Source organism: Cajanus cajan, chromosome 6 (assembly GCF_000230855.2).
Source record: "Cajanus cajan strain Asha chromosome 6, NIPB_CcT2T_4, whole genome shotgun sequence".
NCBI classification, from domain to species: domain Eukaryota; kingdom Viridiplantae; phylum Streptophyta; class Magnoliopsida; order Fabales; family Fabaceae; genus Cajanus; species Cajanus cajan.
Window position 1 is genome coordinate 61903117 of NC_138522.1, and position 19344 is coordinate 61922460.

Below are 19344 nucleotides of genomic sequence, written 5' to 3' on the forward strand. Positions count from 1 at the left end.
TTTAATAAATATTAGTCATAGATGAATATGATGAAACATAATTATTAAGAAAAAGAAGAGAGAGAAAAAAACATAAATACAACTCTAGAAAGGCTGAAAAATATTTCATTTTTCCCCCTTTCATTCAGTTTCCTGTTTTTGACATTCAAAGAAATAACACTTTTTTTCCCCACAATAGTTATCTACATACCAAAACTTCCCCGTAAAGTCAACAGCCAAAAATGAAAAAAAAAATCGTCCTTTATAATTAATTAACCGAATTTGTTTCATTACGCGTAAGAAATACTACTATATGCTCACGTTAAAAACTGATGATCATTTAAGAAAATAAAAACCAATTGTCACGTTAAAAATTTGAAAGAATACATTACACGATTTCCATAAAATAAAATAAATAAATAACAAGAGAACTCTTAACTAAATACAAATTAATGATGTTTACAAAACTACGAACAATAAAGAATCAGACTAAGGCACCAGCATTTGGTGGCATCTTTTCAAACAATAACTTCAAGTCGTTCTCTAACGGTGTTAGGTTCAAGTCCAAGCACGTAATGAGCCTCGTACTATTCGATCTTTTCAGAAGTGGTAGTACTTGTGGTGTAACAACTTGTTTTATTGAAGAAAACTCTTGGTTGATGGAAGATCTATGCCTTCTCATGTGGCCCCCCAAGGCCTGCCCCAATGAGAATTCCTGTCCACAAATGGAACACTCATGCATTTTGGGTTTATTTCCCAAACTTAGAGAGATAGCATGTGACTTGAGTTCATTATCCCCCTCAAGTTTCGACCTTTTATGGCTAGCCCTATGGCCACCAAGTGCTTGAAAGGACGAGAATTTGCGGTTGCATGTCTTGCACTCAAATTCCACACCTTCAAAACTTTGTTGTTTACTTTGTTGAGGACGAGTGAGAAGCATTAGACAATTCGCCAAATCTATGCTCTCAAACCCTTCCATGTCTCTTTGCCTCTTCATGACTTGTGTGGAGTTAATGTGAACTGAGATATGAGATATGATATGATTGATGTGACAAATGAATTTGAGAAATGAGAATGTTGTGGGATTGGTGTGAGTAAACTTAGACATGGAGGTATATTTATAATGCGCATCTACGAACAAAGTCAAGGAATTTGACTTATATATATAATAAACTAATTGTGCCGGCTCTCTTCTAATAATAGTGATCAATGCTTCAAATGTTAGAAAGCAGTAATGGCTAAAAGCACAAGCTGATGTGGATTTGTCTCTATGACTGGTCTTTGTTTGAAGAGATAATGACATGAATACCCTTCATGCTTATGTATTATCATGTTGTGATGGTGACGTAAGGATTGTGTCTTTTGGGTATTCCACAAAAAATATTATGCTCATGTGGGGTTTACTTTTACTGGTTTATGAATCCAAACCGCGTGGGAGCTACTCGTTGTTGGTCAGCTACCCACTGAACTGGTCGTGGATAGCGAGCTACCCTACAACTGTAGAAGTTGGTACCATGGTTCTTCTTTGAAATATAGAGTGCATGTTTGGAAATGTGTTCTAAGTATGTATATCACGTAAAGTTATTAATTTGAGGTGGTTAAAAAACATGGTTTCCTTAAATCATGGTAAAACCAAAATATAGAAGTTGTATATACATTTTCATTAGTACATTCTCTACATATATTTTAGTTAATGATAAAAAATATATTTAAAAGTATGTGTTGTTATATTGTTCTCTCTATATAAATATAATTAGTAGCGCGTCCCTTAATTCTTGTTTAGGGTGCGGATACCACTTGTTTATTGTCTCTATGACTGCGTGCGTTGACGTATACTGATTTGGTGTACAAACAAAGCATGGCATTTGAACAGAATGGGGTTGCTTATATATATATACATTTCTATGTTTGTACAATTTTTTCAAGCTGGTGTCACAATGTGATGCACACTGACCAAAAGAAAAAAGCACGTGGTACCATGTTGTATGCATGTTCACACAGACCCTAACATCCCTTTTTTTTTTAAATAAATAAATAATTAATTAAAATAATTAGAGATAAAAAAAATTCTATTAATAAAATAAAAGAGAGAGCTCATCAAAAAAATTTGGGTTAGACTCCGAGCTTAACTCAGAGACTAATTTAAATAGAAAATATTAGAAAGGATTACATCGTTTTATGAATATCCTGAAATTTTAAGAGTTCGCACAATAGGAGAAAGGAGAAACTATTCGAAATTCGAATTGGTGCAGACAACTAAGAGAAAGTGAAAGTTGATGAACGCTAGCTCAGTCAAAAAAAGCCCAAATGTGTGGGAGAAAACAAGAGAGTGGAACGGGGAAGCCTCAAACTTACATAAACCTCAAATCGCAACTTGTAGAAATATTCTGATTCTAGAACACATTTGATAATTGATCATTCCACATGCCTTAACGAAGTTATAAAGTTACTTGTGAAATCTCAGTATGGATATTTTGAAATTTAAGTTAAGAAAATAAGCAATGAAAGAACACTTTCATTATAATTAAATAACAGATAATTGGCTCACTAAATTTCTTTTAAATATAATCAATAATATTTTCCCCTTTTCTTTTTTAAAAAAAGTCTATATATCACATTTTTTCTATCAAGTAATTCATTAATTTAAATATAAAATAAAATATCATTTAAATAAAAACATTTATTTTTAATTATTGAGACATAACATTTGTTTTTGTTGAGTTTTAATTGTATATGAATTAAACAAACTAATTCAGCTTGAATTCATTTAACTCGCGAGTTAAGTAGATTAGATTGAAAGTGAGCAAAAATCAATGGAAATGAAATTTTATTCAACCTAATAATTATTGAACTTGTGATGAGTCAAGTTGGTTCATTTGATTATAATTTACTTTGACACTTCTTTTTTCCTTTTATTTCATAGAAAAAATGTCATCAAATATTGTTTTATAGATACTAAAGAAAAGTTAGTAAATGTTACGCATTTGTCAAATATATCAATTAATGTAAGTAGTAAATTGGACAAAAGTTAACTTATTGAATTAATAAAGACTTGAATTGTAATTTTTTAATTAAATTTATAATATGAGAACAGATATTGATTCATTAATTTTTTTTCATATAAATTCTCTTAACTTTTCATTCAATATTGAATTTATACAATTAATTCAATAGTTTATAATTATATTTAAATCCTAATTCTTTTGGTAAAAAAATTATAGGTTGTTTGAGGAAATTTTCAACTTCTTGATTTATCATATTTATATTAATAAGCATTATCAATGTTCTACCTAAATTGTAATTTTAAAAGGGTTTTATTTAGCTTGATCCCCATGTGTAGTCTCTGACTTGTCGCTCAGAGCGAGTTGTTGGACACTTTAAATGAATTCATCCTGCTCAAAATGTGTCCAGTTGATCTTAAAACTATGATTTCCATTTGAGATTTATAACTTTCAAATTATAGTCCTCCTATGTCACATCTCAACAAAGAAAAATATTAAAAATATATAGTATTAAATAATTATATCCTAAAATAAAATTAATTATTGAATAAGTGTTTTGTGGCCAAAAATAAGATTTTGAAGCATTAGATATATTTAACAATTACTTAAATTAAATAAAAATTATATACATATTTTACAATTGCCAATAAATAAATAAAAAGTATAATAAATTTACGAAATTAACTTATGCAATACAACATTATAAAATAATTACTAGAGGAATAGAGATATAAAAAAAAGTTAATATTACATTAAAAAAATTAAATAACATTTTTATAAATTTATTTATCTCTTTACACACTACTTATTATAAGACATAAAAAATATCTCATATTGAAAAAATCTAAGTCTAACCAAGTTTTTAGACCTTAAAAAAATTGATTTTCATTTATAAAAAAAAGAAGAGGATAGAATAGTTTTTTTGTTTGTCCTTACATACTCTTGACATTCATTAATTATAAGTTCGATGGAAGGTGAAGTGACTATCTCCCATAACACCCGATAGTATTTGTAATATATGTTACTATGTTATACTTATAAAAAAATTTATAGATATTAAATTATGTCAGTTATCTTCTTTAAAACGATTGTTAGGAACATAAATAAATGATGGATACTTATAAAAATATTATATATATTAATTTGAACTAATAAAATAAATTATCAAATAATTTTAAATTTTTTCAAAAAGTTATAAAATTGATTTATGTATTAAGATTTTTTAGTTTAATAATTAAATCATTAAAATTTGATATAAAACATGTGTTATTGAGTATAGTAAGTCTAAAATAGATTTATTTTTGGAGTAAGTGAAGACCTAAACTTACTCCTCTTAATAAATCGTATTTTATATCAAATTTCAATGATTCAATTATTGAATTAAAAGTTCTTAATGTATAGATCAAGTTTACAAACTTTTTAAGAAAGTGAAAAACTATTTAATATTTCGCTCTATTAATTCAAATTAACATATTAAAAACTTGTATGATTATCTAGCAATTCAAATTAATGAAAGAAAGTATCAAAATTTTTAAAATTTAAAAAATTTTGAAGACCTAATCTAAGAACATCTAATTTAATAGTTGAACATTTAATTTAATGAAAAACATGAGTTATTAAGTGAAATAAGTCTTAATAATCTTATTCTTAGAACAAGTGGATATATATATATATATATATATATATATATATATATATTATTTTCTTTTTGTTCACATGGTTTCACAATCTTTTTTAGTTTATATAATTTAAGATAGACTTTTTTAGTTTCTATTATTAATTTTTTTATGTCTTTTTTTAATTTTAACATCAACACAAAAGATTTAATGATAAAAAAATTAACGATGTAAATTAAAAAGAATTAAAAAAGTTGTAAGTATAAAATTTTAAAAAAATATCTTAAACTATATGAATTATAAAAAAAACTAAAAAAAAATAAAAATAAAGATTAAAAAGAACTATTTAAAATTATAAAAAATAAAAAATAAAATAAATAAAATTATAAAGATTAAAAAATATTTTAATCGATATATAGAATAATTTTTTTGTCAATTATAATAACCTTAAAAAAACGAGAAGCAGCTTCCTAACAATAACCTGTGTTTGTAAATGAACAACCAAGGTGATTACTTAATAAAGCTTGGTGCATTAATTTACGATCTTAAATAAGTGTGGTCTTTGTTCTCTTCTGTATGGAAATACAGTGTGTTACTTTAATTACTTTAATTAATTTCTTGTGTTCCTCGTTTGGTTGGTACAACAGTTTCTGATCTTATTTTAATTTTTACACTCAATTAACCTTATTTATATTATATGTTTTCGTATGCCAAAGTCAAACGTCAAATTCAACAACAGAAATGCGGCTACGAATTTCCCCTTTTTAAATCATGTATCACAATTAATGAAAACCTCACACTCAGTTTTCCGCCACAACAGAATCAAATAAAGCCATACACTTTTATTTATTATCACCTTCGATTCAATTTTATTTACAAGAGTCTACTTAACTTAAAACAAATCTTTATTTATTTATAAAGACCTAATTAATAATATTTGATGTATTAAATATTTTTAATATTTTTAAAAGAATTATTTTTAATCTAGAATACTTCTAATTAAAACATTATGTTCTATTAATTTATTAAGATACATTAATTATATTCTTTAAAGGCATGTTTTCTAATTGGTTAGAAAAATAAATAATATTACTTATAATGGATGATCAGTAAACTATGATATACACTATAATTAGTTAATAGAAGAGTGAATATTAATTAAGAGAGAAAAATACTACAATGATAATTTTGAAAAAAAATAATATAAATAAGATAAATTTATTGTTATCAATTAGATTAATTAATTTTTCTAATCTTAACGAATTAAGTATGTTATAGGAAAGGAAACTGTATAAAGGTTTTTACGATTTTACACTTTGTTTGAATTACAAAAGATTTCAAGGAGAAAAAAAAGGAGAATAGGCAAAAGAATAAGGAGAAAAAAAAGTAGGATAGGCAAAAGAATGAGTAGGAAATAAATAGATTTTTAAGTTGTTCAAATTAAGAGAACTAAGCAAGAAGCAAAAGAAAAGAAAAATAGATATTTATTATAAAAAAATATTTATCATTTATATTATAATTATACAAAAAAGAAATATAAATATATCATTTGATTTACATGGTCCACCATAATTTTTTTTTGTCCCTTTTATCCTTAAAATCTTGGCAATGAGGGAGAGAGTTTTATTTGGTATCCGACCCACCAATTTTTTCTCACTTCTCTTCCTTTTTTTTAAACAACTAAAATTTCATTTGCTTTCCTAATTCTTTCTCACATACTTCTATAAAAATAAATATTTTCATTATACAAAAATATAAAATATTTATATTGTAAATGTATCTAAATTAAATTTATATACCTTTTTCTTTTTCTTATATTTGAAATCGAAAAAAGTATTAAATATGTTCATGAGTGAAGTTGATTCGTATTTGAGAAAAAAATATATAAATTAATTAATTTTAACTGACTCTGATTTTAGAATTTTTTTACCTTACTCAATCCAAATCCACTCAATGATGAGTAAGTTAGTTCATGTCATTATATGTCTAATGAAATAATAATAATATTATAACTATTACTATTATATTTTGAAAGAAAAAAATAAACATAATTTTGTGTCAAAATTAAAAGATAATGTTACCATAACAAAATATAAATTACATATTTGATTGTAATTATTTAACACTAATTAAATAATAGATTAAATTATTAAAATAACACATGAGTAATCGACTAAATTCTACTATACCATCTTTTTTTGGTAATGTAAATAAAGAAAACAAGAACAAACATAAAAGAGTACATTCGCAAGACCATAGTGTATGCCTCATTAGCCCATAACAACGGGCCTGGACCTACAGGGATAGCCTCGACCATAGACCATAGTTAATTCCTTGCCACAAAAACCTGCAGGCCCTGGAATACTATACCATCTATAATAAAAGAAAAAAAAATAACTAAAAAGAATATAATGAAGATTTCAAATTTCCAATTGTAAAGATTTATTTCATTGTTTGTTAATTTAAAATTGAAACACAAAAAATGTTTCAAAGCAACACACAATTTTTACTATGTTAATCAACAAAAATAATAAAACACGAATAATTGATATGGTTTAGATTTTAAAAGTGTGAATTTTATTTTTCGTCCCTGGAGTATCTACTGTCGATGACTAATCGCCTCACTACATTAGAGACACTTCAAAGGGTGGAATAACTGGCCCAAGATTTAACGCGGCTGCATACACAAGGCAAGTGACCTTGCTTAAGCTCAAAAGTGTGAATTTGACACCCAAATTAATCAATATCATATATTTAATTAATTTGTTTTGAGTCTAACCTTAAGTTGAAAAAGGTTCAAATTGATTTAATTCTGATCATCAAATTCGACGAGTTAATCTAAATTGACAAACACCCATAGAAAATAATCAAAGTATATTATATGAGTTTAGTAGCATATTGTTAGACAAGTATGTTATTATTAGTTAAAATTTATTAAAAATTAAAAATTAAAAAATCTTATTAAATAAAAAATGAAACATATAAAAAATAATAATTTAAAATTAATTTTAACTAATAGTTATGATTCTGAAGTTACATTTCTCTTATATATTAGGATGAACTTAGAAATATGTTTATATAACCATTTTTTTTAGATATTATTTATAGAATTAATCACCTATACATTGTTAGTGTAAAGTTTTTTTACATTATCAACCAATTATATCTTTTAATTGTGTCATGTCTCTGTAAACACATTTATTTTTAACAGTGATATAGAGACATAGCACAATTAAAAGATATAATTAGTTGCTAATATAAAAAAACTTTACACCGAGAGTGTTTAGGTGATTAACTCTTATTTATAAATTAATACTAATAAAACATAAAAATATTGATAAGACTTTTTGAACATATTCATTTAAATATAATATTTAATATTACTTAAACTTATAAAAAAAAATCTTAATTTTTTTCATATTCATCGAATTTCAATAGTAAAGTAGGCGTCAGATATTGTTAGTGTTACCGCTCCTGGATGAACGTACATTTAGAACTCTGAAGTTTGGATAACTAATTATAAATATATTATAAGAAACAAAGGTATGAACAAAGAATCAATCATCAATATGGAAAAAGTGAATGAATTTTGAGTTTTTTACAGAAAAAATTGAAAGAATACATGATGAATAAAGTTGAAGTGAGGGTGGCTTCATAGGTGATGGTCTAAAGGTGCAACTCCAAGTCTAAGCACATAACCCTGGTGCTATTCGATCTCTTCAAAACCGGAGTTTTGGCAATAACTTGAGTGATAGAAGGAAACCCTTGGTTCATGGTGGCTCTGTGTTTTCTCATGTGGCCTCCCAGAGCCTGCCCCAGAGAGAATCCAAGGCCACAAATGGAACACTCGTGCATTTTGGGCTTGTTCCATAGCTTCAGAGTTTTTGCCTCTTCTTTCAGTCCTTCTTCACCTTCAAGCTTTTGCCTTTTATGACTCGCCCTGTGCCCACCAAGTGCTTGAAAAGATGAAAACTTGCGGTTGCATGTCTTGCACTCGAATTCCACACCCCTGTAACTTTTCTCTTCTGGGCAGGAGAATAACATAAGACAATTCGCCAAATCTAAGATCTCTGACCCTTCGTTACCTCGCTGTCTCTTCATCACTAAGGGTTTGGCTCCAAGAAGAAAAAGAAGATTTTTTTTATGTGGTGTATGAGAATATGAGATTCAAAGGTGGTGGTGATGAGGAATTGTTGAAGTGGGGGTTCGGTATTTATAGACGAGTCAAGGTAACGTGGAGGTGACACTAGAGAATTCAAAGAAGTCCAATTTTCAAACTTGGACTACGCTTTTTGACTCGTGGTAATGACGGGAATGCCCTTTGTCTTACGTAATTGCTTCTCCAATATAGGCGTTATGTTTGTCTTCTTTTGGGATTTGGGATTTGGGATTTGAAGAGCCAAAATATTAGTCCACGAATCCACGTGACGCTTAAGCCACACGCTCACTCATACGTTTCACTTTTCGGCCGCGTTAAGCCACCGAGTAATAACCATGTTCCTCGAAACTTCCATCATTCCATATGTCACTTTCCCAAACTAAGAACATTCTGTGCACTTTCTATTGTAACAAAACTTGCCAAGAAAGGGAAAGCAACTCTGGATCCCAAACAGTGAATGTTCGGACACACTTGAACATGGCAAGGTCAGACAATTTAGTACTGTATGTTCAGACAGATTTGGTTGAGCTAGTGGTTGCAAAAGCATGTTTTTCTTCGTGTTCTCAACTGCCTCAACTGCTAAATTTGATTTTTGTTTGGTAAAGAATCTGAAAGCTCGTGCTATGCTTTCACACCGGGATAGTTGAATCCGGCGTATTAGTGAAACTCCACACACAGTCAAATGTGAGCAGCAGATTGGTAAACAGATGAAAAGTCTAAAGAATTGATCAAGCCATCAAGGGGCTTGCATGCCTCAAGCTAGATAATATATTAAGAGGAAAATAGAATAATTAATTTATTATCAGCTAATAGAAAACGCCATCACTTGATGCCTCCCTTACTATGCATAGAAGAACTTTCATCCAACTACCCAACTAATGCAAGCAAGCTTTTGGTGTGTTGTTGCATACTCCAGCTAACTGTAACTAGAATTTGGCTTTTTGCTTGGTTCCATCTTGAGTTGTTAACTGGGGAATTGCTTTCTGTCATCGTATCCTCGAAGAGCAAGACCGCAAATTAGAGTTTTTGAATAAGATAATATGGGAGAGTTTTACAAAGTAAAAATTAATTTTAACTTCTTTGAAAAGTTTGTCTTTCAATTTTTTTATTTTCTCTTTCTATAAATATTTATAGAAACAATTGTCCAAGTAGATCGTTACTATATTTCTTTATAGACGTAGAACTTGTATTCTGAACAACTTATTCACATAGAACAGAAACAAGATTTAGCTTTCGGTTCATTCACATGAGCAAGTGAAAAAGTTGTTATAATACATGTGCTATAAATTACCGCTCAAATCTGCCTTGAGATTATCATTCCATGAAATGATTTTCACATTCTCTGCATATTCATTAACTTCCTAAGAGGTATCTTTTGAAACATTTGCACGTTGTGTATCTCTCTAGCTGCAATTCTGTAGACTGTTGCACACTTGAGTGTTGCATATTTATTTTATTAATTCTGCTAAAACCTAAGAAAAAAAAAAGATATGCACTTACAATTATACTTTCATTCAATCATAAATGATAATTTTTTAAGTTTCACGGTAACTACTTTAAAAGTCATATAAAAAATTCTTAATCGGTCAACGGTATAAAAAATTTGACACTCAAAATATATGATCATTAAAATTAAAACCTAATACACAAGTCACGGATGCTATACACCATATAGGATAATATTATAAAATACCTAAAGAAATGACACAAAAGTTAGATACCAAGGCTGTCAAAACTGCTGCAATTTTCTCTAGTATAAGTAATAAATATTGTTCTACAAAAATAGGTTAAACAAAAAAGAAAGTTCCAGATGGATCTACTTCCCTTTTCCATTTAATGAAAAATACTAACGGAATACATGTTACAAATGGACCTACTTCCCATCAAGAGAATTCTGCATACCGCATTCCATGTCTTTGACTTTTTTGTGGGGCAGGGGAGGGGATTGTTACTTTCTAGAATACATTGAATAGAGTATTTCTAAAATGAAACTTGGCATTAAATAAAACAACCAGTATAGCTTGACTGATCATTTCAAGAGCCTTATGCCCGTGATTAAACTTTAAATTGTAATTGATTCATATCAAGATAAAGATTTCATAAGAAAAATTGGTAGCTTTTTGACATAATCCAATTCTAATTTAGTGATAGGCTTAAACAATTTTTTTTTAAAAGATATGATTCACATAATATCTTAAAGCTAACAACTTATAAAGCATGACTTCTATTAACCAAACATTATTTTAACAAAAAAAATACAACTTAGGAGCATTATTAGCTTAAACAACTATATAGTATTATATATTCTTCAAAATATATTTAACTATGTTTTTTAAAAATCAACGACCTATTTTATATGAGTTAATCACCTATATATTGTCAGTGTAAAGTTTTTTACACTGGCAGTCAATCAAAGTCGTTAATAGTACCTTTTTTATTTTAATTTAATTAAATGAGCAGATGAAAAGACACTATTAACGATTCTGATTAACTGTCATTATAAAAAAACTTTACACTGACAGTGACAGTGTATAAGTGATTAACTCATTTTATATTCTATACAATTTTATATTCTATACAATTGCATATTTAGGTAAAATGACGCAAGAATTTAAACAAAATAAGGTATTGGTAGGACTTTGACTTTGAAAATATAACCTCTTCGTACTTCATTGAATTAATTGTGGCAAACTTACCCACAAGAGCCTTTTGAGTTTATGAAAAATTATAACAAATATCCTTAAAACACATTCACTAATAAAAACTAACATTTTTTATATATAAAAAAATGTTATTGTTAACACACTCGTGAATTTTAATGCAATTGTAATCTCCAATAAAAACTTTGTACTTATCAATCTACTTAACTCAAAATACTAAATAACAATTAATATTGATTAATACAAATGATAACAGTTTGTGTCTTTTAATCAAATTGTTCAGAGTTTAAATCCCAACTTTGTATATGAAAAAGATAATATTAAGAAAAAAAATATCTACCTTATGCATACTTACAATCTCCAATAAATATTAGTCACTATTTCTGACTGTGCATACCAATTCCCAATTCCTACGTCACCGTTCAAGATTCTATACACAACATTCATAATGTTACATGTTTAGACAATTTTCATTACTTCATTGCTTATTAAGGCTAATATGGTACAATTGATAATCATTGTGTCACATTCAACCAAAGGGATAGTAGGAAGATGTTGAACACGTGATAAAACATTCAGAACAAGCAGAAAGTCCACCTCTCATAAAATGATACAAATATTATTCAGCAATTCCTAATTCCACGAAGTATTGGGTTTAACTTAACGATGGGACAACATATCAAAGTATCAAAGGGTCAAAGATCCGTAAAAAACTACATCGGCTGGCCCTGTCATATACACGTGGTTATCTTCCTCCCTCCACTCAATATGAAGAGGCCCTCCAGATAGATCAACCGTGCATTTCTGTATCAAATTGAAAGATTAAAAAAATTCTGGCAAAATCAACGTACATTATGTTTCGGGAACAGTGACGAAGCATATACATTTTAGGCCCGTATATGTATTTGGTCTTTATAAATACATCGAATTTTAGTTTTAGTACCTCTAAAATTATCCATTAAATGTTGACATGTTGGGAATTCATTCAACACTCAGCAATTTAGGATAAATTGCAAGCAAAGGACACTCACTAATCATGGCTCATATTTTAGAGGGACAAAACTCGAAAGTTGGTATATTTATAGAATCCAAAAACATATCTAAGTTTTTTTCCCCTGTTAAAAAAACTCAAATAAAGGAAACCACACCATCCAAATTCTAAAGCCATACTGCAATGGCAGATATAACACCAATATCAACTCGAGACATAAATTGACAATTTGTTATCAACTGGTAGAAAAATGTTTCATCAAATATCTACAAATACTGCATGCAGTTTTGGACAGAATGCTACTGAACAAGACTTGCACTACAAATAACTGCAACAATATCTCTACAATCTAGCAGACCAAGATTTTATTAAGTCTAGATCGCCACTACAGAAGAGAAACCAGTGAGGAGTACCTTACGAAGCAAGCAGTTAACATCAGACCCCAATTAGGAATGTATATGTAGAGGGGGAAAAAATTTAAAGGAAAAAGTTATTCAGCCTCCATTAGTTAGACCTTGTTAGTTAAATCTGTTGGAGAAGTATTTAGTAAGCTCTTTTATTACATTAGTAGAGATATAAATAGAGGAAAAGAATGTTATTGAAGGCAGTTAGTTGGTGAGGGTTAGTTTTGGTTGGGAGACTAGGCTCTCAAATCCCTAGGAACATTTCTATAATTCATTTCCCTCTTCTTTAAGAACTTACGGTTTCAAGAAAAGGGTAGATTGCAATAAAGAATTCTCCTTTCTTCTATCTGTTCTATACTGCTACTAACGCTGGTATCAGAGGTCCTATCCTGGGAATTCTTTGTGGTAACTGGTACACAAAAACGAAGTCAAAATTGGGGTCTTTGGAGCGATGTCTCTTGCCTGAAACAAGCATAGGAGATCTAGATTTAGGAACTGAAACATCAAGAAAGGTTTGAAGCACGGATGAGTGGATCAAGTCCAGAGGGATTGTAAGATGAAAGAATCAAGAATGAAGATTTGCAAGACAGGATGATGAACATGGTGTGAGATTTTCAATGAAGAAACCTGGGAAAGCAATATTGGGAGTGTTGGACCAGGACAAAATCAGGTTGGGAATGATATGAAATATTGAAATGTGTACAAGGAATGGGTCCCAATCCCAAAACAAGTTGGAAGTGTAAGGAGAATAGTAGGAAGCTACAAACTCCTCTAATTTCAGGAGACAAGCGTGCAGATGGGTCAACCAAATTGAGCATTATCTTGAATTAATGAATTCGAATGGGTATCATCAGATAAAGAGAAACTGCAATCTGTGAAGGTTGTTTCAGACGGTCAAGAACTTTCGAGGTTCCAATTGTGAGGAATTTGTCCACGAAACTCCTCTGGGGCAGATTTTCCAAACGGCCTACCCTTGATTAGGTTTCCACTCTCAATGACCTAAGAGGAGAATTTGACAGTATTGGAGAAGTCACCAAGAAATGAGAAGGTAAAGTTGGAGCATATATGGAGAGAACGAGATTGAAGCCCAATCTAGATATGCAGCAGAAACTGTTAGCCCTGCTTTTATCTTCTACAACTTTGTGACAAGTAGTGTAAAATGGGAGTGGAATTTGAAGGAGCTATCAAATTTTTATCATAATGGAAATTGGTCCAAGAAACGTGGGAGGTTCTGAAATAATCGAGTGTCTCTGCCTAAACCACTAGACCAAGATCCTTGCACAATGGCTGATGGCCGATGCAACTTCAAGTCCAATATGCAGCTCATGAGAAGAGGAAGAACCTGACATCCTTTACATTTAATGATTTAAATCTAAACAGTTTTCTTTACATAAACCTACACTTTCATGGAATCAGAACTAATCGCTTTTCCCACAAGCTAATGGGTGCCCTGCTGCAGTACTCAGACTAAAGGAAATCCCCAAGGAAGGAAGTTTTGCAACAAACATTATAAAAAGGATTCATGATTACAAGACAATTCTTAACAATGTGCAATGACAATCAAATTTGTTATGTATAGAATACGATAAAAAAAAAATTTAAAAAGGAGAACAGTTTTCATATTGTTATAAGCAAAATAGCAAACTTACCCTCCCAGCTCGACCCTCAAGAACTGCCGCAACAACAGTAGCACAAGCTCCAGTTCCACAGGCTAGGGTTGCTCCTGCACAACAAAACATGATCTCTCCCATACAAAATTTTGGAGCACCTTGAATTTACCCTAACTGCACTATCAACAATAATCAGATAAAGATTGAATATTAGATTTTCTAACCTGCCCCACGCTCCCAAACATGCATTTTAAGGTGAGAATTAGACAATACTTGCACAAACTCTGCATGTTAAATAAGAAAACAATTAATTAATGAGGTATGCAACAGGATTATGTGAAGATGACTACATACATTTGGGACATGCTCAAGGAATCAAAACATCAATGATGAAATTTTGGTAAAAAAAATAAAAGCCAGTCATAATTGCATAGTATCATATGCTATCCATAAGCATAAGGAACAACACCTCTCCCCCAACCTAAGCTAGTCATACAGTCTGATCAAGTATGAAAAAAATACCAACTGTATTGTGTTGCCAAGCATTAAACTAAGAATAATTACATGTGACTAAGTCAATATGCAGCAGCACCATCTTGGCAGAATGTTCATCTAGCTTGCTATAACAGAGCTATATTGCTCAAGGAAGAATGTTTTTAAAAGCTCCGGGTGGCAGAAATAAGAAACTGATGAGGCCAGCATAAGAAAGTTATTAATCATATTCCCATCATAGAAATAGACAAATCTGACCTGTGTTAGTCCGTGCAGGGAACACCTCATGATGTTCAAATTTTGGGCCAATTTCTGCCAGGTTCACTTCATCAACAAGCAAATTCTGTTGTAACAAGAATTAAAGCAAACATGATATATGTGGCCAAAGCAAAAAATATATTAAGTTTATGTAAAGCTTTTGTACAACAAATGAAATTTGACCTTTTAAGATGCAATTAAAAAAAAAATCAATTTCAAAGTATACAAATGGTTACACAATCAATTGTGCGTGTGAGAATATCAATGCATTTGTATATAATATCATGTAACTCATCACAGATTTATGTTTTTTCCTCTTATTCCTACACTGTTTTTTCCTTTAAATATATCTGGTATGGATTGTATAACACAAAAGGAAATTGTATCTATGAAAAATATCTATTGTATGTAAAAATAAAGACCTGGCTTCCTTCTCTACTGAAAGTTATGCAGTGTGGATTTCCCATGCTAACACAGGTCACATGCCAGATAACTCCATCTACAACTAGCTCTGATTTAACAACAGCATTATCCTTATTTGCAGGTATCTTAGTAGGCACTTCTGAGGCTTTAAGAATTGGTTCCCCCATGTCAACTCTGACCTGAAACAGTTTAATTATTGTCTATCAAGCTGAAGAAAGAGAACCAACATCAGATGAGAAACGAAAAGAAAATTCCTTCCTAACTTTATACCAATTAAGGAACCTTAGAAGCAGCATGTGTCAATGCCTTTAAACAATATCATATATCAATAAGTAAATTGAAAATACTTGTCACGTAATATACATTTCCATCCTCCAAGACTTCAGGAATAATCAGACCAGCACCAGTATGTATGGTGAAACTGCAAAGTATGAAAATACATTGTTAGATGAAATTTCATAAAGCCCATTAGTCCATTATAATAATAATGATTGAGGTGGCAACTAAACCATCATAAAAAAATATCAATTTATTATTTTCATTTTCAATATTATCTAATACGTAAGTTTTATCTTCAGTTCTTCACAGATATTTGTTATATATTATACATGAAAAAAATTGCCCAAAAACACAATATCAATAGTCACAATCAACAAGACATAAGAAGCGAGACGGTACGAAGCAACTGAAAATGACAATTAAAAAACAGAACACGAAGGGTTTTAGAAAGAACGATCATACCTATGCCTCCCATGTAAATTCTCAAGCTGAGAAACAAACTTCGCGAAGCACCGGACTCCATTGCCACACATCTAGAAAGCAAAGCGCCCATCCAAGAAACAATAGCAAGCTTGTCAATCATATAAATAACTAATGTTCAATTTAGATAAACTTCTTTATAATCACTTATAAGAAAAGCCATCAAGATAAGAGTTTAATAGTCATGCATTATAAGTGTAAAAAGTTTTACACAGTCAACCAATCAAAAATCACGATTTGTATAACTTTTAATATAGTTATGGTAAAAATCAACAAATTTATCATTTATGGTAGCTTGCGATTGGATACATTATAAGTTAGTTTTACAATGTCACTACATCACCATTAAACCCGAAAGGAAGGTAAAATGAGTTTAGCTTCTCTTATGCACTTAAGTTTTATACAAGTTCTCCCATCTAACTTCTCTAAAAATAGAAATGCATAAGTTGATTTTATATTTCGAGAGAAATCCTATTTACTTTATCTTCTTGTTTTGTTCTCGAATAAGAAATTACAGTTGAAGCTTATCGAATCACAAGTTTATTCGATCAAAATCATGCACGAATAAGGCTTGGTTAGATTGGTTAGAAGAAGCACTACCTCAGGCTCACTGCCATCGGAGTTAAAAATCCTCATGGTATAATCGGTGCCGTTGATGCCAGGCAAGACAAAGATAACCCCGTCAGCTCCGACACCGAAGTTCCGATCACACAGTTCCACCGCTTTCTCCGGACTCACCCTGGGCTCGGACGAGTCTCTGTTGTCAATCTATTCAAAATCACGCGTCAAAGGCGAACGGATTTTTATTCGGTAAGGGAAAGCAAAGCGGAACGTGGACTCACCAAAATGAAGTCGTTTCCGATGCCGTGGTACTTGGCGAAGTGGAGAAAGCCGGCCTCTCCGCGGTGGATGAAGGAGGCGGAGGATGTTTTGACGGGAGCGTCGGTGCTCATGGAGGAGGCGACGAGGCGAGAGTTAGGGTATTTGAAAGCGCGTTGCGGTGTGGGCAAAGTGGATCTGCTAGAATGGGGAAAGAGCGTGTTGACGGCGGCGAGAGTGCGGCGAGTCGGAGATGTGAGAGGAGCGGAAATGGTGGCGGCTATGGCCATCGCTGCAACTTACGGCGGTGAGTATTCTTCTCTGCCACTGTCACAGTGTCACCGTCTCGGTTAAGTCCCCACTCCCCAGTGTGTATGTAGTAAGAGATTATATGGCATGTACACAGTCTAATAAATTAAACTAACACTATTTTAGTGAATTGCATAATTATTATTAATTCAAATTCACCATAATCATAAAATTATTTTATATATAAATTTAAATTAATAAAATAAAATATTAAAATTTTCATATTTAATTTATATATTAAAAAATTTAAATTTAATAATTAAATTATTACAATTTAATAAAAATAATTTAAGAAGACTTATTTAATTTATTTCTAAAATAAACGAATTTCTCTTTTATATATATATTTTTTTTAATTATGAAAAGAAAATAAAGGATAGAAAGTAAAAAAGATTTAATCCCAAGCGTATGATTTAGCGGTAGGGGTTGATCCACGCTTAAGCACGTTATTTTGATGTTTGAATGGTGTATTCGCCTATTCGTGCTCTAAGCCTCTAACCACGTTAGGTTAAAGTGCAATTGTTTTTTGACCTACGATTTATTTTATAAGACCGAGACGATTCTTTTCCATGTAAATAAGTGCTTTCATTTCATGTTATAATAAAATTATATTATGTCACGCGGGACTCGTGTTATAAAAGTATCCGAAGTCTGTATGCAATTTCATTGTGTAATAATAATCACGATTTTTAATTTATATCCACTTTATTTTCACACTACGCGTGAAATTATTTTAAAATGAGTTACCTACCCAAATGCATTAATAAATGTATATTTATTTATATTTAATTTAAAATACTTTACAGGCTTAACTAAATAAAAATCAAAATGAATACGCTCATGTATATTTTATAAAATAACTCACTTTAACAAGTTTCATATTTCTCGTGTTCTTATCTTTGTTAATTACTGTGAGAATTCATAAAATAAAATAATATTAAAATATTTTGAAATTGGTATTGAATTGTTAACCTCATTTTAAGATATGGCTTAATATATGTGAATAAAAATAAATATGAAGTGTTTTTGTAATTATTAGCAATCTCATTTTTCATTTGGTTTATTATAACATTAATTTAAAATTTTAAAAATATTTTTTTTACACAAACCAAGTTAAAGAAGAGTATCAGCTGAGGTTAAATTTTCTACTTATTCTATGGCAATTTTTAATAATAATATAACTTGATATACCGATAAAAATAAGATCTTGTTTAGAAAAGTTTATAAACTTATTTATAAATGTTTCTTATATTATAAGTATTATAAAAAGTATTTTGAGAGCTTATAAAAATATCTGGTAGATATAATATTTTTAGTTTATTTTTATATATTCTTGAAGACAATTAACTTGGGTTGACATATATGATTGAGAATCCAAACTAAACTTCATAAATGATTAAGGAAACCATGTAATCTCTAGAAGATTAAGAGGAGTAGAAGTGCTGGAAGCCAAGGCAAAGTTGTCCAATGCCACCTTTCCTCAAAGAAATAATGCCTTTGTCTATGTGGCAGCTGCACCTACCTGATGGTGCTTTCCACAGGCAAGTTTTCTGGAATATGATGATATCTTTTTTAAGAGTTTAAATTTAAAAAGTAAAGTGCAACAATAATTATTCATTATATAGTTAATTATTAAAATTATGATAGAATAATTTTTTAATAAATAAAATTTAAAATTAATTATAATATTAATCGTTACTGTTGTAGTTAATAGTTATCATTCTACTTTATTTTTTAAAGTATAATTCTCTTACGCTAGAGGAGCTCCATCCAATTTTATATCACAACTCAAGTTAATAGGTCTTGATAGCTTTAGAGAGCTCAAATAGATATACTAATTTATTCATAAGCAATGATGTGTAC

At 30.1% G+C, this 19344-nt stretch overlaps 3 protein-coding genes across 3 annotated transcripts; all 3 read right to left on the minus strand.

The window, feature by feature from the left end:
* Positions 1–318: 318 nt before the first annotated feature.
* On the minus strand, positions 319–1085 carry LOC109798150 (zinc finger protein ZAT11). Its single transcript, XM_020358387.3, has one exon. The coding sequence runs from the start codon at positions 974–976 to the stop codon at positions 464–466; it is 513 nt and encodes a 170-aa protein (XP_020213976.1). The 5' UTR covers positions 977–1085; the 3' UTR covers positions 319–463.
* Positions 1086–8263: 7178 nt separating this feature from the next.
* Positions 8264–8698, minus strand: LOC109797444 (zinc finger protein ZAT11). Its single transcript, XM_020357486.3, has one exon. It carries the CDS (start codon positions 8696–8698, stop codon positions 8264–8266), a length of 435 nt encoding a protein of 144 aa, XP_020213075.1.
* A 3260-nt stretch (positions 8699–11958) lies between these two features.
* LOC109797124 (diaminopimelate epimerase family protein) lies at positions 11959–17554 on the minus strand. The gene is made up of 9 exons (XM_020357044.3): positions 17196–17554; positions 16954–17121; positions 16336–16406; positions 15958–16015; positions 15594–15773; positions 15172–15256; positions 14646–14705; positions 14461–14534; positions 11959–12220 (listed from the first exon to the last, which is right to left on the minus strand). Exons 1-9 carry the CDS (start codon positions 17460–17462, stop codon positions 12104–12106), a joined length of 1080 nt encoding a protein of 359 aa, XP_020212633.2. The 5' UTR covers positions 17463–17554; the 3' UTR covers positions 11959–12103.
* Positions 17555–19344: the final 1790 nt, after the last annotated feature.